The sequence below is a fragment of the Aotus nancymaae genome, unplaced genomic scaffold (genome assembly GCF_030222135.1).
Source record: "Aotus nancymaae isolate 86718 unplaced genomic scaffold, 86718_ANA_hifiasm-v0.15.2.pri h1tg000108l, whole genome shotgun sequence".
Classification (NCBI taxonomy): domain Eukaryota; kingdom Metazoa; phylum Chordata; class Mammalia; order Primates; family Aotidae; genus Aotus; species Aotus nancymaae.
This window is the reverse complement of record NW_026988523.1, coordinates 6,610,392-6,634,266: the sequence shown is the minus strand read 5'-3', so window position 1 is coordinate 6,634,266 and position 23,875 is coordinate 6,610,392. Positions and strand designations below refer to the sequence as shown.

The 23,875-nt window shown below is 38.1% G+C and overlaps 1 protein-coding gene, 1 long non-coding RNA gene and 1 pseudogene across 5 annotated transcripts in view; 2 read left to right on the top strand and 1 right to left on the bottom strand.

Annotated features, from left to right (window-relative positions):
* The window catches only part of LOC105711721 (uncharacterized), a 68,338-nt gene that overhangs the window by 2,060 nt on the left and 42,403 nt on the right, over positions 1 to 23,875 (bottom strand). The window contains exon 3 of the long non-coding RNA XR_010340350.1: positions 9,332 to 9,516. This is a non-coding gene — a long non-coding RNA (uncharacterized LOC105711721). The remainder of the gene's footprint in view (positions 1 to 9,331; positions 9,517 to 23,875) is intronic.
* The window catches only part of RC3H1 (ring finger and CCCH-type domains 1), an 88,461-nt gene that overhangs the window by 22,873 nt on the left and 41,713 nt on the right, over positions 1 to 23,875 (top strand). For all 4 annotated transcript variants that reach the window (XM_012444576.3, XM_064370472.1, XM_064370470.1 and 1 more), the window contains exons 2-7: positions 4,557 to 4,940; positions 12,349 to 12,469; positions 13,321 to 13,560; positions 14,002 to 14,177; positions 18,180 to 18,380; positions 21,669 to 21,801. In XM_012444576.3, coding sequence (XP_012299999.1) covers positions 4,710 to 4,940; positions 12,349 to 12,469; positions 13,321 to 13,560; positions 14,002 to 14,177; positions 18,180 to 18,380; positions 21,669 to 21,801 — 1,102 coding nt within the window. In that variant the 5' untranslated portion in view covers positions 4,557 to 4,709. The remainder of the gene's footprint in view (positions 1 to 4,556; positions 4,941 to 12,348; positions 12,470 to 13,320; positions 13,561 to 14,001; positions 14,178 to 18,179; positions 18,381 to 21,668; positions 21,802 to 23,875) is intronic.
* Positions 4,953 to 12,440, top strand: LOC135272247 (RNA polymerase II subunit A C-terminal domain phosphatase SSU72-like; annotated as a pseudogene).

The window sequence follows — 23,875 nt, the reverse complement described above, 5'->3', positions numbered from 1 at the left end:
TTTGGTAGAGACGAAGTTTCACCATGTTGGCCAGGCTGGTCTCAAACTCCCGACCTCAAGTGACCTATCCACCTCAGCCTCCCGAAGTACTGGGATTACAGACCTTAGCCACTGCGCCTGGCCATCAAAAGTTATTTATGTCTAGGTCAGTAATTCTTCCCTCTCTCTACCCACTTCGCTAACAAAGCTTTTGAAAATATGATAGAAGTCATGAATCTTCTTTCCAGAAGAATGCACGTGTATGTATTGTTTCCAAGGTTAATGGATACCTTGATCTGGGCCAACTGTTACTAATTATAGTTTTAATATGAAAAGGATATTTTCAAAATCTTTCAGAGGTTCAGTGATAGGTTTGCGTGCAAGGTAACCCAGTGGAGGTACAAGAGACATTAAAACTAGGAGTCAGAAAACTTGGCTTCTTTAAGTGAAACTGTCGGACTTCTCTTATCTTTGGTCTACTCCGTGTCAAACTGGTAGAGTTGAAAGTACATAAGTTTTCCTGTCAAGAAGACCTGAGGTGGTTGTTGTCTTGAGTTTGCTACTTACCCTTTTATAAACTTTGACAAGTTCTCTGAATGCTATTTCATTTTTTTTGTAAAAATAAGGAATATGATACCAACTTTTTAGTTGTAAAGATTAAATGAAAAGAGGTGTTTGAAAAAACTTAAGACTTGTTACTGGTAGGGACATAAATAAATGTTATCTTAAAAAAACAGTGAAACTAGAATTAGACTTTCTCTAAGGTATCTTTTACCAATAATATTTTATAATTTTATTTTAAACAGTTTTTGTTACAGCAGAATCATTTAGGAAATTTGTTACAGCAGCATTGACCTGAAATCATGTGGGAGAGCAGGGAAAGATTAAACTGATGTTGGTCTTGCTGTCCATAGCCTCCAGTGCTGGACGTGTAGTGATTCTCAAATACTTGCTGCAATTTTAAGAACATCTTAACAAAGAAAAAAGGAAAGAAAAAACATGTGGTTGTGTCCTGAAGCCTATAGAGTCTGAAAGAAAAAGAAAAGAAGGTCCTGTGATGAAAATCTTCTGGTGTTAGGTGATGCAGTTGGAGAGGTCCTATCATTTAGGACTTTGTAAATATGAATAAGAAATCTTAATTTTATTCTAAATATAATAGGAAGGGATGTAAGGATTTTAAGCTGGAACATGATGAGGAAAGGAAACTCAAGATAACACCCCGGTGACTCCAGCATTTTTAAATTTAAGCTTTCAGAAGAATAGCCAGTGAGTTGGGAAGGATGGAGGAGGGGAATGTGGTTCATTAACACTTGTAAGGAGGGAGTAGTCATCTATTTCATATCTTGTTGAGAAGACAAAGATCAGAACAAGGACTTGACCAAGCTTGCCCTAAGAACAGAATGGCTGTGAAGTCAATACCTATGCAGGGGTGTCCAGTCTTTTGGCTTCCCTGGGCCACACTGGAATAAGATTTGTCTTGGGCTACACATAAAATACACTAACACTAACCATAGCTGATGAGAAAGAAAAAAATCACAAAAAAAATCTTATACTGTTATAAGGAAGTTTACAAATTTGTGTTGGGCTGCATTCAAAGCTATCCTGGGCCGCATGTGGTTCATGGGCTGTGGGGTTGGATAAGCTTGTATTAGAGAATGCAGATCTGTGACATTGGCTTATACCAACTCTAGCATCTTACATGATTTTTGAATGAACCTGCAAGTAGTTCTACATTCTTTATATTTAACCTTTAATCTGTGGTGATAGGATTAAGAGTTTGGATTCTGAGCCAGAATCTGGGTTAATAACTCAGCTCTATGTTTCTAGCTTACTCAGCCTCTCTAAACTTCCATTTCTCTTATCTATAAAATGGGATAACAGTAGTACCCACCGTTTATAGGTTTGCTCTGTGTGAGGCATTTGGCGCAGTGTGTGGCACAAAGCTGTATAAATAGTAAAAACTATAATGACCTGCAGTAAAATACTTATAGTTCGTGCTTTGGGATTTGTATGGTGCTTAAAGGAATAAAGTACTGTATTTTATCTTTATGATTAATTTAAAAATTCTAAGTTCTCTATTAGGTTATAATAGAAAAAAGGAAGGAACCATTAACTCGACTTCTTTCCAAAGATTAGCACATGATGAAATTCATCATAGGCATTAATACAAACTGTCATGCTAATCTATAGAAAAGTTCATGTGGATGATACTGTATCAACTTAATTGGCTTCAGCAAACATTTTCTGACTAACATCAGTTCTCATTCTGAATATTATATTTTCTAAACACTAACCTTTTTAATCCTTTATTTTGGAACATGTTATAATCCCATGTACAATTACAGCATTTGACTCTACAATTGAAGGGCGTGATTAGATACTGTATTTTCTTATTATCCAGATAACAGCCTCCATATATTAAATAGTAATAATTTAATATAAGCCTACTAGCTATAAATGATCTATTTGTAGACATTTTATTAAAAGAAATCAACATGTGAGCAATTTGCTAATTTACTTTTTATATTATTGCAAGAATCTTTTGAATACACTTGCAGATAGCTTTAATTTTAGATCCTGAACATGAAATTAATTTGGGAACTAAGTAAGCCATTAAATTTATCTATCTATCTATTTATTTTCATTTCAGTGTTCATTTTTATTACCTGGTAGCACACTTTGCAAAAACCCAAACATAATTGATGTGTAACAGACTGTTAACAAATGAAGACAGGTACTGTGACTGTGCTGTCTCACTATTTGCCCCATAATTTAAACAGTCTGGAATGTAATTGTGCTTATAAATATTTGCGGAATGAATGAATTATTTTTATTTATTTACTTATTCTGAAACAGGGTCTCCTTCTGTTGCTCAGACTGGAGTGCAGTGAGCAGTGTGATCATAGCTCACTGTAGCCTTGATCTCCCCAGCTTAAGTGATCCTCCTGCCTAAGCCTCCCAAGTAGCTGGGACTACAGGCATATGCTACCATACCCAGCTAAGTTTTTTTATTTTTAATAGAGATGAGCCCTCACTTTGTTGCCTAGGCTGGTCTCACACTCCTGAGCTCAAACAGTCTTTCCACCTCCCAAAGTGCTGGGATTACAGGCATGAGCTGCCACACCCAGCCTAGATAAAATTTTTAGCATACCTAATGGAAACTGTTTTCTCATCAGTAATAGGCTTATATTCAAGACTGAGTTATTCCAATGAAACATGAACTAACTGTAAAGCTTGAAGAATAAGATATGTAGATAATTTACTTTTCTATTTAATTATAGCATAAATAAATTTACTTTTGTTGAGACTACTGAGCATAATTAAATCTTTAAAAACTTGTAAGACTTTGGTACTTTATTATTCTGGGCATCAATTCTCATTTTTAAAAACTACAGTTACAATGTTGTTTAAGATGTGTGCTAGCAATTTCAGGTTGGGTTTTATATTTAAAGAAAATTCCTGGTAGACACCAGATGATAAATTCTGTGATTTGGCTTTTGTCTCCCACCAAAAGTAGAAGGTAGACAGTGAAATTTGATTATACGTAGGTTCTGGTTAATTGTAATTATTCTGTCATTCTAAAATTTGGGAATTAAAAAAGAATTCGAGGTAAATACGTTATATAGTTCTAAAACATGCTGTAGCAAGTAAGTATAGGCCGCACAAGGAGCTTAAAAGAGACATCTACCAGTATATAAAACTCAGAAGAATACCTGAAACTTAAAAATTAACACACAGTCTCTTTTTATCTCATTACTCCCACCAAATTTGACGATAAAGTATTTAAGGTGGTTTTTATTTTAGGCCATTTACAAAGAAAAACTCTTTATTGATGTGGAACATACATAAAAGTGCACATAAGTGAAGAGCTCGATAAATTTTCACAAGTAACGAAACCCATGTAAATGATACCCAGATCAAGAAACACAATATTATTAGTTTCCTTAAAAAGAGTTATTTATTTATTTATTAAGACAGAGTCTCACTCTGTCAGCCAAGCTGGAGTGTAGTGGCATGATCTTGGCCCTCTGCAACCTCTGCCTCCCAGGCTCAAGTGATTCTCATGCCTCACCCTCCTGATTAGCTGGGATTACAGGTGCCTGCCACCACACCCGGCTAATATTTGTATTTTTAGTGGAGATCGGGTTTCACCATGTTTGGCCAGGCTGGTTTCAACTCCTGACCTCAAGGAATCCACCCGCCTTGGCCTCCCAAATTGCTGAGATTACAGACGTGAGCCACTGTGCCCAACCAAGATTAAGTTTTAGATATATTTATTTTTTAAAAATCAGAGACTTAAATAAACTTGAGAGACTTGGGTCCTGGATCTAACTTTATTACTAATTTCAAGTGTACCCTCAGGCAGGGGACTACTTCCCATCTCAAAATGAGGGGATGGAACTAGATGTTTTATCATGGCTCTAAATCTGTGAAAGTGTAAAAAGATGGATTACAGTGGTACAAATGTGGTATAAAAAGTTGTGGAATAAGACTGGACTTGTGGTTCTTTTTCAGCAATTTAATTGGAAAGAAAGACATGCAATTTTTTTCCTTTTTTTTTTTTTTTTGTTTTCCAGGTTATATTTCACACTATGTGCTGACTGTATCTACAGAAGATATTTAAAAAAAAAAAAAAAGATAAACTTTTTTTCAAAGATTTTGATTCCAGTGGAATCTTTGCTTTAGATTTGTGTGTGTGTTTGTGTTCGTGAATTGTAACTCCAGAAGCAATGCCTGTACAAGCTCCACAATGGACGGATTTCCTCTCCTGCCCAATTTGCACTCAGACTTTCGACGAAACAATTCGAAAGCCCATAAGTTTGGGTTGTGGCCATACTGTCTGCAAGATGTGCCTGAATAAACTCCACCGCAAGGCTTGCCCATTTGACCAGACCACTATCAATACAGACATTGAGCTTCTCCCTGTGAACTCAGCATTGCTGCAGCTCGTGGGTGCTCAGGTAAGATGGGTGACTTAATACTTTCAAATTTCTGTGTGTGTGTGTGTGTGTGTGTGTGTATGTGTTGTGTGTTTTTCTCCTGAGAGGAACCTGGTGAATTAAAATTGGGTAACATTGCCTTCTACTTAAATAGGTATAATTCTGTTTGGTACTGCAAACCCTTTATTTCAGCATGTTGGATTTATTGTGGTAGGTAGCCCAGTGCTTTTCAGTCATAGCACAGTAACATCCATTTAATCTTGTCAGATATTCAATAGACCTAGCTATGCAGATCACTAGAGAAACCTAAGGCCAGGTGTGGTGGCTCATGCCTATAATCCCAGTACTTTGAGAGGCCTAGGCGGGTGGATCATTGGAGGTCAGGAGTTTGAGATCAGCCTGGCCAATGTGGTGAAATCCTGTCTTTACTACAAATACAAAAAAGTTAGCCAGGCGTGGTGGTGTGCACCTGTGATCCCAACTATTCGGGAGGCTGAGGCACAAGAATCGCTTGAACCCAGGAGGCAGAGGTTGCAGTAAGCCGAGATTACACCACTGTACTCCAGCCTGGGTGACAGAGTAAGACTTAACTAAACATTTAGTCATATTAACTCAAAATGAGGCAGAGGTTGCAGTAAGCCGAGATCACACCACTGTACTCCAGCCTGGGTGACAGAGTAAGACTTAACTAAACATTTAGTCATATTAACTCAAAATGGATCAGAGGCCAAACATAAGAACTAAAACTATGAAACTCTTAGAAGAAAATATAGACATAAGTCTTCATGACCATGGAATAGGCAGTGGGTTTTTTTTTTTTTTAAGATATGACAAAAAGCACAAGAAACAAAAGAAAAAGATAAGTTGAACTTCATCAAAACTAAAAACTGTGTTTCAAAGATATGTTCATATTGGCCGGGTGCAGTGGCTAACGTCTGTAATCCCAGCACTGTGGGAGGCCAAGCTGAGTGGATCGTTTAAGACCAGCCTAGGGAGCATGGCAAAACCCCATCTCTACAGAAAATACAAAAAAAAAAAAATCCTGGGTGTGGTGGCACATGCCTGTAGTCCCACCTATCTGGGAGGCTGAGGTGGAGTATCACCTGAGCCTAGGAGGTCAGGGCTACAGTGAGCTGTGATTGCAGCACTATGGTCTAATTTGGGCAACAGAATGAGACCCTATCTCAAAAACAACAGCAACAACAAAAAACAAAGATACCAACAAGAAAGCAAAAAGAACAACCCACAGAATGTATGAAAACAATTGTAAAATCATATTTCTGATAAAGACATATATAGAATATATAAGGAACTCTTACATCTCATTGATAAAAGACAACCCAATTTTGAAAATGGACAAAGAGCTGAGCAATCACCTCATCAAATAGATTATACAGATGGCAGATCAGCAAATGAAAAATAGCTCAGCAGTTGTCTTCAAGAAATTGCAAATTAAAGCAAGTGAGATACCACTACACACCAATTAGAATGGCCAAAATCCAAACATTAGCAACACCAAATGCTGGTGAGGACATGGACCAACAGAAACTCTAATTCTGGCCAGGCGTGGTGGCTCACGCCTGTAATCCTAGCACTTTGGGAGGCTGAGGCGGGCAGATCACGAGGTTAGGAGTTCAAGACCAGCCTGACCAATATGGTAAAATCCCATCTCTACTAAAAATACAAAAATTAGCCAGGTGTGGTGGTGTGTGCATGTAAACCCAGCTACTCAAGAGGCTGAGGCAGAAAATCGCTTGAACCACGTAGGTGGAGGTTGCAGTGAGCCGAGATCGTGCCACTGCACTCCAGCCTTGGTGACAGAATGACTCTGTCTCAAAAAAAAGAAAAAAAACTCTCATTCTTTTGGAAATGAAAAATGGTATAACCACTTTGAAAGAAAGACAGTTTGGCAGTTTCTTTATGAGCTTAACATAGTAGGTATTTACCCAACTAACTTGAAAATTTATGTCTACACAGAAACCCTCATATGACTATTTATAACAACTTATTCATGATTGCCAAAAAATGGAAGCAGTTGAGATATCATTTAATAAGTGAATGGATAAACAGTGGTATATCCATACAATGGAACATTGTATAAAATGAAATAATAAACAGATATAGCTGTCAAGTCGCAAAAAGACATGGATACATCTCAATGTATATCATTGCTAAGTGAAAGATACCAGTATGAAAAGGCTACATACTGTATGATTCCAATGATATGATATTACGTACAAGGTAAAACCATAGCAACAATAAAAATGTCCATGGTTGCCTTGGGATTCAGGAGGAGGGAGGGAGGATTGAATTGGTGAAATACAGAGTATTGCTTAGGGCAGTAAAACTGTTCTTTATGATTCTGTAATTGTGGCTGTACGACATTCTAAATTTGTCAAAAACTGTAGAACTTTACAAAGATTATGGAAAACAATTTGAAATATATGAAACATTTTACTAAAGGGGTGGAGGAGAAAGGTGGATTGTGTAAGATTAAAGATAGGGGAAGATATTATCTATAAGTAGTGTACTCTAGTCTTTTCCCATGGGGGTATGAATTAATTCTGACGCAGCTGTGTGTATAATACATATTGGAATTGAACAGTTAAGTAAATGAATGGCAAATGATTGGAGCCAGTTTTCTCACTGTTAAAGTTTACAGATAAGGAAAAAGACGTTCGAATGATTCATGTGGCAATGGATTAGAGTTGGAGTCATAATATAAACTCATGTTTAGCTTGATATGGATACTGATGGTTATATATAGAAATAGATACGTGTACATCTTGGGTTATTACACTAACATATTTCCTTGCTCTTCCATCTAAGATAGCGTAGAAGGAACAACATCCCAATAGCAATGTGCATTCATATCTTGGTTTCTAATACCATTCTCCAATAAAAGAAACCAGAGTTCCTTGGAGAAATGGCCAATTCTGACACTGAGACAGCAAATATACAAAATGAGCCTGGAGTAGCTTGTAGTGCTGGAAAGTATAGAGAAGTGTTCAGAACATACACAAACATGTACACAGAGTAATGGGGGCTGTATCAAAGGCACACAGGAGCCAACTAATGTTTTAGCTCTCAATGGCCAAAAAAGCTCTCAATGGCCAAAGCTAAAACAGTTTGAATGACAAAATAAATGGGATTGGATTATAACCCGGGTATAAGATAAATATACTTTAGTCTACACAATAAAATTAAATGATTGAGGGGGGCCAGGCGCGGTGGCTCACGCCTGTAATCCCAGCACTTTGGGAGGCCGAGGCAGGTGGATCACGAGGTCAAGAGATCAAGACCATCCTGGTCAACATGGTGAAACCTCGTCTCTACTAAAAATACAAAAAATTAGCTGGGCGTGGTGGCGCGTGCCTGTAATCCCAGCTACTCAGGAGGCTGAGGTAGGAGAATTGCTTGAACCCAGGAGGCGGAGGTTGCGGTGAGCCGAGATCACGCCATTGCACTCCAGCCTGGCTAACAAGAGCGAAACTCCACCTCAAAAATAAATAAATAAATAAATAAATAAATGATTGAATAAATAAATGGAAGAAAGAGACAAGTCTCCCATGCAGAATTCCAAAATAATTACATGGATACTCTGCCTTCAAGGATGTAGAATGTGTGTGGGCTATGCATAGTGACTCCTTCCAAAAAGTACAGTTTGGAAGGTGGGAGATACGTGACGTTATAGTGGAGAAACCTGGTAAACACTGACTAAACCAGCTGAGCAAATTTAACGTCAGCAGTAATAAGTTGTGTTGGTGCTATGTATCTTTGATATGATATGATGAAAATGACACTTTTCCCCTATAATCGTACTTCCAAAAATCCATAACCCCAGAATACTCATGAGAAAAATGACAGATCCCAGATCCCAGTTTAGGGGCATTCTACAACATACCGGACCATTGCTCCTCAAAACTGTCAAGGGCATTAAAACAAGGAAGGTCTGAGAAACTGTCCAAGCCAAGAGGAGCTTAAAGAGACTTGGAAGGGCCAGTGCAGTGGCTCACGCCTGTAATCCCAGCACTTTGGGAGGCTGAGGCGGGCAGATCACTTGAGGCCAGGAGTTCGAGACCAGCTTGGCCAACACAGTGAAATCCCATCTCTACTAAAAATACACAAAATTAGCTGGGCATGGTAGGATATGCTGTAATCCCAGCCACTTTTGCGTGAGACTCTCTTGAACCTGGGAGGTGGAGGTTGTAGTCAGCCGAAATTTTGCCACTGTACTCCAACCTGGGCAACAGAGTGAGACTTTGTCTCAACTTAAAAAAAAAAAAAGGGAGAAAGAGAAACATGGAAGGAGAGAAGGAGGCCAAGGTGGGTGGATGGCGCCAAGCCCAGGAGTTCGAGACCAGCCTGGGTATGTACTAGGACCCCCATCTCTACAAAAATTACAAAATTACCTGGGTGTGGTGGCATGTGCCTATAGTCCCAGTTGCTCAGGAAGCTGAGGTCGGGGATCGCTTGAACCTGGGAGGCAGAGGTTGCAGTGAGCCCGGATGTTGCCACCGTACTCCAGCCTGAGTGACAGAGCAAGATTGATTCTGTCTCTGAAGACTAGATATAATATGGTATCCTGGATGGGATCCTGGAAATGAGAAAGAACATTAGGTGAAAACTAAGGATATCTGATTAACATGTAGATTTTAGTTGTTAATTATGAATATGTTGATACTGGCTTATTAATTTTAACAAATGTACCATACTTGCTGGGCGCGGTGGCTCATGCCTGTAATCCCAGTACTTTGGGAGGCCAAGGCGGGCAGATCACCTGAGGGCAGGAGTTCAAGACCAGCTTGACCAACACGATGAAACCCTATCTCTACTAAAAATACAAAATTAGCTGGGCATGGTAATGCATGCCTGTAATTCCAGCTACTTGGGAGGCTGAGGCAGAATTGCTTGAACCTGGGAGGCGGAGTTTGTGGTGAGCCAAGATCATGCCATTGCACTCCAGCCTGAGCAACAAGAGCGAAACTCTGTCTCAAAAAAAAAAAAAAGTACCATACCAATCAATGTAAGATGTTGTTAATAGGGAAAACTGAATACAGGATAATAAGAATTCTGTGTATTACCTTTGCCAGTTTTCTGTAAATCTAAAATTGTTCTATAAAATAAAGTTTATTAGGAAAAATGGGCAGAGGATCTGATTAGACATTTCTCCAAAGAAGATATACAGACGGCTGATAAGCATATGAAAGAATGGTCACCATCATTAGCTATCAGGGAAATACAAATCAAAACCACAATGAAGGGGGATGAAGGTAGATGGGAAGAAGAGATAATTATCAAAGAATACAAAGCTTCAGTTAGACTGGAGGAATAACTTTTAGTGATCTATTGCACAGCATAGTGATTATAAATAGTAATACATTGTATGTTTCAAAACTGCTATAACAGTACATTTTTTTTTTTTAATTTGCAAACAACAGTGTGTGAGGTGATGGATTTGTTAATTAACCTGATTTAGTCATCTCACATTGTAGATGTATCAATCAAAATACCACATTGTACCCCATAAATATATGCAATTGTTATTAATTTTAAAAAGCCACAATGAATTACTGCTTTTCACCCATGAGGATCGCTATATAAAAAAAGATAGGCCATTTTGCTCGCATGGAAGCTCCGCGGTAGGGTGGGAGCCCAAGCAGGATCTCCGTGGGCTGTGCGGCCGCCACGCTGTCGTCCCGCCACGGGTGGCGATGGTGTGCTCAAGCTGCCAGAACCGGAGCATGGAGGCGCACAACATCCTCAGCAAACGAGAAGTCAGCGTCCGATCCTTTGGAACAGGGACTCAGGTGACTCCCGACAAGCCCAGTGTTTATGATTTCAAAACCACATATGACCAGATGTACAATGATCTTCTTAGGAAAGACAAAGAACTCTATACACAGAATGGCATTTTGCACATGCTGGACAGAAATAAGAGAATCAAGCCCCGCCAGAAAGGTTCCAGAACTACAAAGACCTGTTTGATCTGATCCTCACTTGAGGTCGAAGATCTGAATTCCAGACAACAGGAGCCCTTCCAGCTAGTGCAGGTGGTCAACGTGGACATCCAGGACAACCACGAGGAGGCCGCCCTGGGAGCATTGCTCATCTCTGAGCTCTGCCAGTATATACAGCCCAAGGAGGACACGGAGAACAAGACTGAGGAGCTGCTACAGGAATTCGAGAAGAGCAGGCATACCTTCCTGCACACCTGCCCCCTCCCGGGGCCGAGGGCCGCCTTCTCTAGCTTCCTTTTGTTCATACTTTTTCCTTCCTGAGGTTTGTTTTTGCTTATAGGTGTTCTGCTGGTGACAGTAGCATTACCCAAATAAACTGTGCATATGAAACTGGAGGAGGAGAGGTCTAAATGCCACATTAAAGCCATCAAGTTTTTTCCGTCCCACTTTTACTTATGAGCAGGATATTTATTATAGTTTTTCTCTTTAACCAAAAAGGAAAGACAGCGGTTTGTGTTCACTTCCCTGCCATCCCTGTGTCTCCATGCGCCCCCTCCGTCCCTCCTCCCCACCTGACCAGACTGTACATACCCCGCTGTGGTGTGTTAGGAATGACCTGGAATTGTCCAATAAATAGATGCTGCTGTCCAAAAAAGAAAAAAAGTTAATAAGTATGTAGAAGAATTTGAATCCTTATACACTCTGGTAGGTATATAAAATGTACTCTGCTTTTGGAAAACAGTCTGGCAGTTTTTCAAAAGGTTAAATATAGATTCCTAGGTATATGCCTAAAAGAAACAAAAGCTTTTGTCTACATAAAAACTTGTACACAGATTTTTGTAGCAGCATTATTCATAACAGTCAAAAAGAAATAACCCATATGTCTGTCAACTGATGATTGTATAAAGTGGGATATATTTATACAATGGAATGTTATTCAATGATGAAAATGAATGAAGTACTGATACAACCTGGGAGACCCTTGAAAACATTGTTAAGTGAAAGAAGCAAGTCAGAAAAGGCTATATATTGTATTGATTTTGCTTATGTGAAATGTCCAGAATAGGCAAATCCAAAGAAAATAGATTCATCTTTCCAAGGGTTGGTGGGTGGTTGGAAAGAAATAAGGGGTAGCTGTTAAAAGGGTACTGTGTTTCTTCTCGGGGTAATGAAAAGGTTCTAAAGTTGATTGTGGTTATGTTTGTAGAACTGTGAATATACTGAAAACCATGGCCTTGTATATACTTTAAACCAGTCAGTTGTATGGTATGTGGATTTTATCTTAATTAGGCTGTTAGAGAAACAAAACAAAGGAATGCAAAGATACATGTTAATAGGAAAGATCTTTTGAAAGAATTCAGTAAATTTAGGGGGAGTTTTGATTTAGCCTTGTGAATACATAAACTATACTAAATGAAACATATAATTAGTGAGTGAGCACTCAAACGATCTTTTCTTTTGGCCTCCAGGTCCCTGAGCAGCAGCCCATTACTTTGTGTAGTGGGGTGGAAGACACAAAGCATTATGAGGAAGCCAAGAAATGTGTAGAAGAATTAGCATTGTACTTAAAACCGCTCAGCAGTGCTAGAGGTAAGTTTTGTTTTGTTTTTTATTTAAAGAGTAAAATTGCTTTTTTAAATACTCAGTACATAATATTAGAAGTCCGGAGGAGTTCACTAAAAACCTAACTAGAGGTAAATTTGGTGCAATTATCCATATTAAGTAAATGTCTACTAAAGAAACTTCTGTTACCATAAAATTGTGAGCTATTAAGGAAATGTTAATGAAATTTATTAAACCAAATTTAGTAAACCAAACTCATTTTGTGCTAAATATCATTACACAAACCACATCAAATTAAGTAGTGAATTTTGAGTTTATGTGATGATGGAAACATTATTTGAATGATCGTAAAAGCAAGTATAACTACTTACTTCAGAAAGGCTTTCCATCATTTGACAACTCTGAGTGGTTCGCCTGCTATCCGGTTTTATATGCTATGCTACAGTAGGTATAATAAATATGGAAGTTGCCATTACTGCACAGAAAGGGCTTGCTATTTAATTAGGAAAGTAAGATTAACCGCTATGAAATAATATACCAGAACTCTTAGGGCCTCAAGATTTAGATTATAAACTAATTATCAATGTTGTCTAGTCTTTTTTTTCTTATTTCCTCAGTGATTAAAATGAGTAATGGTATATTTAATGTCTTAATGAGTGTTAGGTGTACGTGAGATAACTCATGTATACATTTGTATACTTTAAAAATATATACATAAGTAGGCTTTACATGTGTGGTTTTATTTGTTGTTTATTTTTAAATACTCTAGTAGGACCCAGAACTATTCACATACCCACAAGTTAACCCAACAGAGGAATTGCTCCTGGACTTTAAAATTGCATTGTGAACCTAGAAATAACTTCCTTACTCTTTTAAAGGAGTGGGTCTGAACAGCACTACTCAGAGTGTTCTGAGTCGCCCAATGCAGAGGAAGCTTGTGACTCTGGTCCACTGTCAACTAGTAGAAGAAGAAGGCAGGATTCGTGCCATGAGGGCAGCTCGATCTTTAGGTGAACGAACAGTTACAGAGCTCATTCTCCAGCACCAGAATCCTCAGCAGCTCTCCTCCAATCTTTGGGCAGCAGTAAGGGCTAGGGGCTGCCAGTTCCTTGGACCAGGTATGTAATTAAGTTTTCGTATTTATTCTGGTAATTCTGAAAGTATGATGTAGGAATTATAAGTGATGTACTAAAACTTTTCTCTCTTTTTTTTTTATGGTTTGTCTCCAGGATAAAAACACAAAACTTTTCTCTAATGCCAAAAATTTTTTTTAATTTTTAAAATTTTTCCATTTTTCACACCTGTAGGAGAAAGTTCATTCATTCTGATAGTTTTTCTTAAATGGATTAATCACTTACCTGCTTTCTTCATAAAATATATAGAATGTAATACAAAATTGCCCACAAAAATGGTTTGAAAAGTGTGTTGCTGGTTAATCTTACTGTGTTGCCAGTTAATTGAGTGATAGCTGCCGAAACGATTGAATATTCCCTTTCTAATAGATGGATTTATCTTATTTATGTACTTGATAAATTTTGGTTTTGCCCAACTTTCCCTAGCAATGCAGGAGGAAGCTTTAAAGCTGGTTCTGCTGGCCTTAGAAGACGGTTCTGCTTTGTCAAGAAAAGTATTGGTTCTCTTTGTGGTGCAAAGGTTGGAGCCACGGTTTCCTCAAGCCTCTAAAACTAGCATTGGGCATGTTGTTCAGCTCCTTTATAGAGCCTCCTGTTTCAAGGTATGAACCTACCTTAAAGCTCAGCTTGAAAGGAAAACATTGTTCTTTCCCCAAACTTAAGTAGTGAAACTTTGAGTTTAATGAAGTTGCCTGTGTCTTTTCAGAAAATTTCAGCAATTTTTCTTTATTCTTTTAAAGAATGTAGTTAGTGTCTTGTTATAGTTAAATCCTATTATATTGAATTTTTATATGTTCAATATTGAACAATATAGATCAAATCAAGGTTTATAGATTTTTGTATCTGAAGAGACTAAGAAACTATGTCACTTTCTTACTAAGACTATGCAGAGTTGGTCTGAAGAGGGTTATTGAAGCACAAATAAATTTTATTTATTTGTTTTGAGATGGAATCTTGCTGTCACTCAGGCTGGAGTGCAGTGGTGTGATCTCAGCTCACTGCAACCTACACCTCCTGGGTTCAAGTGATTCTCCTGTCTCAGCCTCCTGAGTAGCCGAGATTACAAGCAGGGCCAGCCTGGCTTGCTAATTTTTGTGTTTTTAGTAGAGATGGGGTTTTGCCATGTTGGACAGGCTAGTCTTGAACTCCTTACCTCAGGTGATCTGCCTGCCTTGGCCTCCCAAAGTGCTGGGATTAAAAGGCGAGTCACCAAATAAATTTTATTCAGAGATTTTCTCCTAGTGTAATTTCTCATATACAATAATGAAGCTCCATTCACCATTTCAGTTTATATGGTAATGCTGGACGTAGTCTCTTATCCCAAATTGAATCAGCGCTGCCTCAAATATTGTTACTCATTATGTACCATTTATTGTGCGTCCAGTATTATTTTTCTGACTTTTTTTTTCTTTTTTTTGAGACGCAGTCTTGCTCTGTCACCCAGGCTATAGTACTGTGGTGCAATCTCAGCTTACTGTATCTTCCGCCTCCTGGGTCAAGCAGTTCTCCTGCCTCAGCCTCCTAAGTAGCTGGGATTACAGGCACCTGCCACCACACCGGCCTAATTCTTTTTTTATTTTTTTATTTTTAATTTTTTTAATTTTTGTAGAGACAGGGTTTCACCATGTTGGCCTGGCTGGTCTTGAAATCCTGACCTCAGATGATCTGCCTGCCTCAGCCTCCCAAAGTGCTGGGACTACAGGTGTGAGCCACCACAACTAGCCTATTTTCCTGACTTTTAAAAATCAAACTGTCTTGATTCTGGCACAGCTCATAACCAGTACTTGAAAACCGTGTCTTTTAAAAAAATTGTTAATTCATCCACGTTAGCTGTAAGGAAATACATTCTCAGATCACCACATTCTGTCATCTGACACATTATCTCATCTTTTGAGAAGGAGGAAATCATTCACAAAATTAACAGGAGAGCATACAGATTTCATTTAAACAAAAACAATTTTAAATCTCTAGCTAAATGGTGACCTTATTCTGTTTCTTTGTGGAGTCAGACTATATACTGAAAATGGGCCTCTATTTTCTGTCCGTGCCTCTGGAGCTGTAAGAACCCCTAGCTAAAATTACTTTAACTGGTCAGATTGTCTCTGAATAACTCACTCGTTGTAGCGGTTAGAATAACGTGATTTTACAGTGTAGTAAATCATGTTTACAGACTACATTCTACATTCTAGAGTGTCTGTCTACTTCCAGTGTTAATTCTTGTCCGTTAACAGCACCAGACAGCTATAATATAGAAAGCTTTGGAAAGAAAAAATGCACCCTTCCCCTGTGAGTTTAAAAGAAAGAAAGAAAACATTCAGTCTTCCCCTGTGAGTTTAAAAGAAAGAAAACATTCAGTCTTCCCCTGTGAAGAAGAATACATGATCAAGAAAACCCAGAATACTCATGAAGTGAACCTCTCTGAACTGTAAAGCATTAACAGTAATACGGCCGGGTGCAGTGGCTCACGCCTGTAATCCCAGCATTTTGGGAGGCCAAGGCAGGTGTATCATTTGAGGTCAGGAGTTTGAGACCAACCTGGCCAACATGGTGAAACCCTGTCTCTACTAAAAAATTTTTTTAAATTACCTGGGTGTGGTGGCAAGCATCTGTAATCCCAGCCACTGGGGAGGATGAGGCAGGAAAATTGCTTGAACCCAGAAGGCAGAGGTTGCAGTGAGCCGAAATTACACTACTACACTCCAACCTGGGTGACAGAGCGAGACTCCACCTCAAAAAAAAAAAAAAAAAAAAAAAAAAAAAAAACATTAACAGGAATAAAGAAAATTGGAAATTTGCAAAAATCTGCTTTTTCGCTCAGGTCATGATTTTCCTTGCAGGAATATGTGTCTATACAGCTGCGTTCTGACTGGGTCCTTTTAGTATCTCCTATATTTCCATTTGAAAGGCCTTTTTGAGCTGCAGGATAATTTAGTAGAATAAAGTTCTGAGACTTAGACGTTTCATCTCTTGGAAATCCTTGATCGTTTTTGTTAAAGCGAATGGTGAGAGCCAAGTTCAGGGAACCATTATTACATATAGAAAGCATACTCTGCATTTTAATGAGGTTCAGCATATATTGAGGGGATGCTAAACATATATATTTGGTTTTTTGGCTTGCCTTTTAATAATGGCACAATATATTCAGTTTTTGTGACTGTAGTTCTTGATTTTTATCAATTTGGTTTGTATATGTATGTTTCTAACAAAATGTAAGTTAGACTTTCTTCCTTGTAATGAATAAATGTATTCTAATAGAATACATCCCACAAGACTCACTCTCTCAAAAAACAATGTATACGTTTATTTATTATTTGTTTTTTGAGAGAGAGAGTCTTGCCCAGGCTGGCCTTCAACTCCTGGGATCAAGCAATCCTTCCATCCAGCCTCACCAGTAGCTGGACTACAGGCACATGCCACCACTCATGTTAATTTTATAGCAGTGTGACTTAGAAGTCCTGATTACAATATTTTGTAGTTTCTTTGGTGAGAGGGATAAAAATGGGAATTTTGTACAAGAAGAAGATGAGTCCTTGTGGTAATAAAAAGTTAATGAGGCAAAATGTATTCTAAAACATGTTAGGGTAGAGGTTATCTTAGACTAGAATTAATTAGTTTACTTTGGCCTAAATCCAAATTGACTCAGAATATAAGTTATTGGGGTGATATCAACATACCTACCTCAACAAGTTAAGAGAAGTAAATGAGTTAATCCAGTACTATAATGGTTAATAATGTAATTTAATATATTGGCTGGCACATACTAAGTGCTGAAAAAGTGGTAGCTATTTTTTATTACTAAATGATATTATCATTATTATGACTAGTCTAGCATCTCATACTTTACACTTTCTGGTAGGAGCCCAGCCCACAAAACTCCATTGGAAAATTAAAGCAAGTACAAATTAAATCATTTTTAGAATCACACCGGCATCTGAAGCTCTACAGTCATCAGTCCCAACCAGCTCATTGTCAGGCAAGCCCAGGAGTCACAATCCATATTTATGGAGAAGAAACGTATTGTTTTTCAGAGTATATAATTGTATTAGTGTTTACTTTTTTTCAAAAATGCATATACATATACATACACATACACCTTAAACTGCACGTATGTGTTAAAGTCTATCAAATCTTTGGATTTCATTCCAGCACATACAGATTGACTATCCCTAACACAAAACTCCAAAATCCAAAACTTTTGAACAGCAACATGATGCTCACACGCTCATTGGAGCATTTCAGATTTTCAGATTAAGGATGCTCAAGTGGTTTAATGCAGATATTCCAAAATTTGAAAAAATCTGAAATCTGATACAATTCTGACCTAAGCATTTTGGATAAGAGATTTTCAACCTGTATTGATGTTTTCTGAAAGACCTACCAGAAAATGTTGGCCTAAATCCAACTTGATTCAGAATGTAAGTTATTGGGGTGACAATAATATACCTACCTCAACAAGTTGAGGAGAAAATATTTTGCAGGCAAATGGTATATTCTATTTTAATCTTGCTGTTGCTGCTAAATTTGTTACATTAAAAATTATGTGTTCATATAAAGCATAAACTCATTTTTTAAACTTTATTATGAGATTATTTGTGTCTTATTAGGTCACCAAACGTGATGAAGACTCTTCTTTGATGCAGCTGAAAGAAGAATTTAGAACCTATGAAGCTCTGCGGCGAGAACATGACTCCCAGATAGTGCAGATTGCTATGGAAGCAGGCTTACGGATTGCACCAGACCAATGGTCCTCTTTGCTTTATGGAGACCAGTCTCATAAATCTCACATGCAGTCCATTATTGACAAGGTAGAACTTTTTTTGTTCCTTACTTCTTAGACTAATCTTGGAGTTTTGGTAATCTGTGATTTGGTAATTTATTTAACAAATGTATGTTAAAGTGAATACTGTATAGCTTTTGTAAATTGTATTTATAGCCAAGTGTCATGTCATAACTAATCACATTACAGTACTACTTTTTCATAGAAAGATTTGATTAGTTTATTTTTTATTTTATTTTATATTGAGTCTGAGTGTCACTCTGTGGCCCAGGCCCAACTGACTCACTGCAGCCTCGATCCTCTGAGCTCAATTGATCCTCCCATCTCAGCCTACTGAGTAGCTGGGACTACTGGCACGTACCACCACACTCTGGCTGGATTGGTTTATAATGCTTTATCCGATACTTTCCCACATTCCTTTGAGAGTCCACCATTTCTATTTTGTCATTGCCTTTCCCTTAATTTATTGTTCTCTTAGAATTTTGATCATCGTGTTAAACCCATTTTCTAAATGCTTTTATTGTCTTTCTATAGGAGACATTTAATGGTCTGGAAGATCTATTCATTGAGGTTTCTTGTGGTTCTCCACCAGAATAATTATACAAAATAATAAAGTTACCACCTTTCTAAGTTTGATCAAATTCTCAGTACACATATTTACTTTATCTGTTGTCTATTATGATGAAAAGGCCATTAGAACAGATGTGAATTTTAGGTTAGGCTTCATTATTTGCCTTTTTTTTTTTTCTTTTGAGACATCCTTACTCTGTCACCCAGGCTCGAGTGCAATGGTATGATCTTGGCTCACTGCCTTTGCCTCCTGGGTTCAAGCATTCTCCTTCCTCATCCTCCTGAGTAGCTGGGATTAGAGGCATGTACCACCTTGCCCGGCTAATTTTTTGTATTTTTAATAGAGACAGGGTTTCACCATGTTGCCCAGACTGGTCTCAAACTCCTGAGCTCTGGTGATTCCCCTGCGTTAGCCTCCCAAAGTGCTGGGATTACAGGAGTGAGCCACCACGCCTGGCTGAGGCTCCATTATTTGTATCTTTACTCTAAGAGCCGTGTTTCTCTTAAAATCAGAGTAATACTGTAACTATTTTTATTGTAAATCAACATGAAATACATGAAAGTACTATAAAAACATGATGAAACCCCGTCTCTACTAAAAATACAAAAATTAGTTGGGTATGGTGGCGGGCACCTGTAATCCCAGCTACTCAGGAGGCTGAGGCAGGAGAATCGCTTGAACCCAGGAGGCGGAGGTTGCAGTAAGCCAAGATCTCTGGCACTGCACTCCAGCTGGGCAACAGTGCAAAAAAAAAGAAATCTTAAAACACCATATAATATATAGTATGTTCTATAATAGTATTATTTAATTTTACTATTGTATCTTTTCTTTTTGAGACAGAGTTTCACTCTTGTCACCCAGGCTAGAGTGTGGTGGTATGATCTTGGCTCGCTGCAACCTCTGCCTCCCAGGTTCAAGCAATTCTCGTGCCTCAGCCTCCTGAGTAGCTGGGATTACAGGCATCCACCATCATGCCAGGTTAATTTTTGTATTTTTAATAAAGGGTTTCACCATGTTGGCCAGGCTGGTCTCGAACTCCTGACCTCAGGTGATCCACCTGCCTTGGCCTCCCAAAGTGCTGGAATTACAGGTGTGAGCCACTGCACCAGCAGTTTTACTATTGTATCTCAAATACTAGAATCACAGAGATGATTGCCAACTCTAGAGACCACTCTACATTTAACTTAAAGAAATAGAGTCAAATAGTAAGATTAAACTAAAAAACAAATAATTAACATTTACTAAAATGGTATCTAGTGGTTTTAAAAAACTCATTTAGTCTGTTCAACAGCCTCGTATTATCCATTTTAGACAAAGACAAAGGGAAGTTAACATGTTTTTCCAGCATCACATAGATAATAAGTGACAGACGTGGATTTGAACTTGGGCATTCTCACTGTAGAATCATGTTCTTTTTTTTTTTTTTTTTTTTCCTATTCTTAAAAATAGAATTCCTTGAATAGGCAATACAGTGATGTCAAAAGAGAATTGGGATATGTGTTTTTTAAATGCTTGATGTAGGATGGGCACGGTGGCTCATGCCTGTAATCCCAGCACTTTGGGAGGCCAAGGTGGCAGGATTGCTTGAGGCCAGGAGTTCAAGCACAGCCTGGGAAAGATTGGGATAACTATCTCTACCAAAAAACCAAACCAAACAAAAAAAATAGCCAGGTATGGTGGCTGGTGCCAGTAGTCCCAGAGGCTGTGGTAAGAGAATCCCTTGAGCTCAGGAGTTTGAGGGTACAGTGAGCTATCTTAGCACCTGGGCAACAGAGTGAGACCCTATTTCTTTAGGGGGAAAAGAAAAAGGTGGTACATAATTTTCAATTACAATGTAGGTTGTTCGTTCTGCCCTCTAAGTCTTCCCTGGATACTTTTAACTAGACTTTACCTGCAACTCTTAGATTTGGACAAGAGCTTGTATCTGAAGTTTTGCAACTGATTATAATTTACAGAAACCCTTAGTAATGATCTATTAAAGGAGTACCTTTCTACTTCTGAAGAGAAACTTGGCTTGCTTTTTATAAAGATTCTACAAGGTGTTACTCTTCCTGTCTGAACTGAACTATATAACTAGGTGTATATCCTACAGTAATTTTCTTGCATCATGCTCAATGCTTTAAATTTAATATCCAGAGACCTTTGTACAACAAACTGGTAAACTTTGCAGTGTGTGTGATATTTTACAGAGCAATAAACTTTCTGTGATCATGAAAATGTTCTGTGTATGCTCTGTCCAATATGGTGATCACTAGTCACACATAGCTTTTAAGCACTTGAAATGTGACTTGTTCAACCAATGAACTGAAATTTTTATTTTATTTAATTAACTTAAATTTAAATAGCCACATGTTGCTAAGGTTACCGTATTGGATAATGCAAAAGAGAATTTGTTAAAAATGATGAGAAAAGCACTAATTCTAGTCAATTAATGGAGAGAGAAACATGAATTAACAATTCACAAAGATGACTCATTAATATATCTAATTGATAGGAGGCTGAATTGAGAGAGGGCTCACATTTGAAGAATGTGACAGCAGAAGCAGTACAGTATACAATGTGCCAGGCTGTGGATGCAGAGAAGTACAGAATTTATTTGGGTAGCAAGCAATCTCGTCTGGCCAAAGTGTAGGGTGTATGGGAAGATGAAAATTAATTTTAATAAATCGCAAAAATGATTGTGAGATAAATTATCTTTAGATGATTATCTGGCCTTTGGGAAAGTTAACATTTATCTTTTTTAAGTTGCAGACCCCAGCCTCTTTTGCACAGAGTGTTCAGGAACTAACGATTGCTCTCCAGCGGACTGGAGACCCAGCAAACTTGAACCGACTAAGACCCCATTTGGAGCTGTTAGCAAACATTGACCCTAGTCCAGGTAAACCCACAGGAAATTAATGAACTATCTTATATGTGCCTTTAGTGCTGTGCAATGATTCTTTAATTATCTTTTGTTCTTCCTCTAGGGTTTCCCAAAGTAGTTACTCCAGATCTTTTTTACAGTATTCTAAGTTTCCATTTTAAATCTTATCCCTCTTTATCTCAGGTTAGTTCACTTTATTATTTTTTAAATTAAATTAAATTTAATTTTTTTAAGACAGAATTTCACTCTTGTTGCCCAGGCTGGAGTGCAATGGCGCTATCTCAGCTCACCACAACCTCCGCCTCCCAGGTTCAAGTGATTCTCCTGCTTCAGTCTCCCAAATAACTGGGATTACAGGGATGTGCCACCATGCCCAGCTAATTTTATATTATTTTTTATTTTTATTTTTATTTTGGGGGTCTTGCATTGGAAGCTAATTTTGTATTTTTAGTAGAGGCAGGATTTCTCCATGTTGGTCAGACTGGTCTCAAACTCCCGACCTCAGGTGATCCACCCACCTCAGCCCCCAAAAGTGCTGGGATTACAGGCATGAGCCACTGCGCCCAGCCTAGTTCACTTTAATATTTATTTAAGCTTTTTACACTGTTGCTCATTTCATCAGGACAGTAGATCTCTCTGGGCCCCTTTACGTTTCTTCTTTCTCCCATCACAAAATTGTGTTGTATTTTACCATTCTTACCTCTGCCAAATCTCGTTTTTCTCTTTTTTTTCCTGCATTATATATCCTTAGTTGCATTTCTTTGATCCTGTTTTTGCCCTCTCCATGATATTTTGTTCTTTGAAGTATCCTCTCTTGTATATCTTTACTTATTCAGGCTTTTTCTGCTCCTTCTTAACCTGAAAATATACCCAGCCTTCATTTTTCACCTTATACTTACATCTAAGATATCTTAGCTTTTCTGTGTTTATTCCTACTACTGATCTGAAGCTATCTTAATATTCACTAGTAGATTCCCAGTCTCTGATTCCAAAAGCTTTTTCTTAGTCTTTAAATCACTCTCATTTGTTTTCAGCATTTGATAATGTTGTTGAGCACTTTTTTGATAACTTTCTGTGATCTCATAGTTCTCTTCTGACCTGAATGCTACTTCTGTCTTATTTGTACCAGGCTCTACCCTCTTCCCCACTAAAGAGTAGCCAGGTTATGCTCTTAGAATTTTGTCTTCTCTGTGTGCTGTGATGGTGATTATTCATTCTTAGTATCAGATACTACCTTTGCATAGAACACAGTCTGCTAAATATCTCTATCACTGTTATCTCTGTATCACTCCAGATACATCTCCCAATGCTTGCTGGGATTCTTTGAGTGCTTCAAAGCAAGCTCATCATTACTTGATACCTGCTCTTCCTCTAATGTTTCCTCTCTCTGATAATGACCTCATTATCTGAGTATGCAAGTTTAAAACCTAATTTTGTCTTGCCTCATCTTTTCCTTTCACTTGCTCTACATACCGTTTCATACAAAGGATTTATCTGTTCTTCTTTCACAACGTCCCTATATCCCCTGCTTATAATTACTTCCTTTGAGAGCCTCATTCTCTTTCCCTGAAACTGAATGTCTTCCAAGTTCCTCTGTGAGTTCCTCCAATCCAGTCTACTTACTGCTGTAAAATAAATCACATCCCTGATCTTGCTTCCACACTCATAAATTTTCGGTGTTTATAGAATTGCTTATAGAATAAGGTTTGACACTTCCACACTCATAAATTTTCGGTGTTTATAGAATTGCTTATAGAATAAGGTTTGACACTCTTCACTATGGCATTCAGAGCCCTCTTAGTTTTTTATTGGCCTGCTTTTATAGATTTGCTCCCAAAATTGCTTAATAAACCAGATCAATGTTACTTGAATATATAGTGACTTTTTTCCCCCCGACTGCTGTGCTTTGATCATCCTGAGCAGTCAAAAGAGTACTTCCACAAGCTCCTAATCCATTTTTGACCCCATTTCTCATCTACCTACTACTTCATCTCTTTTTATGGCACTCTCTTGAACTCAGCTCCAGTCAGGCATTTATCTCCACTGCTCTATGCAAACTTATTTCATCAAGGTCATAAATTACTTCCAT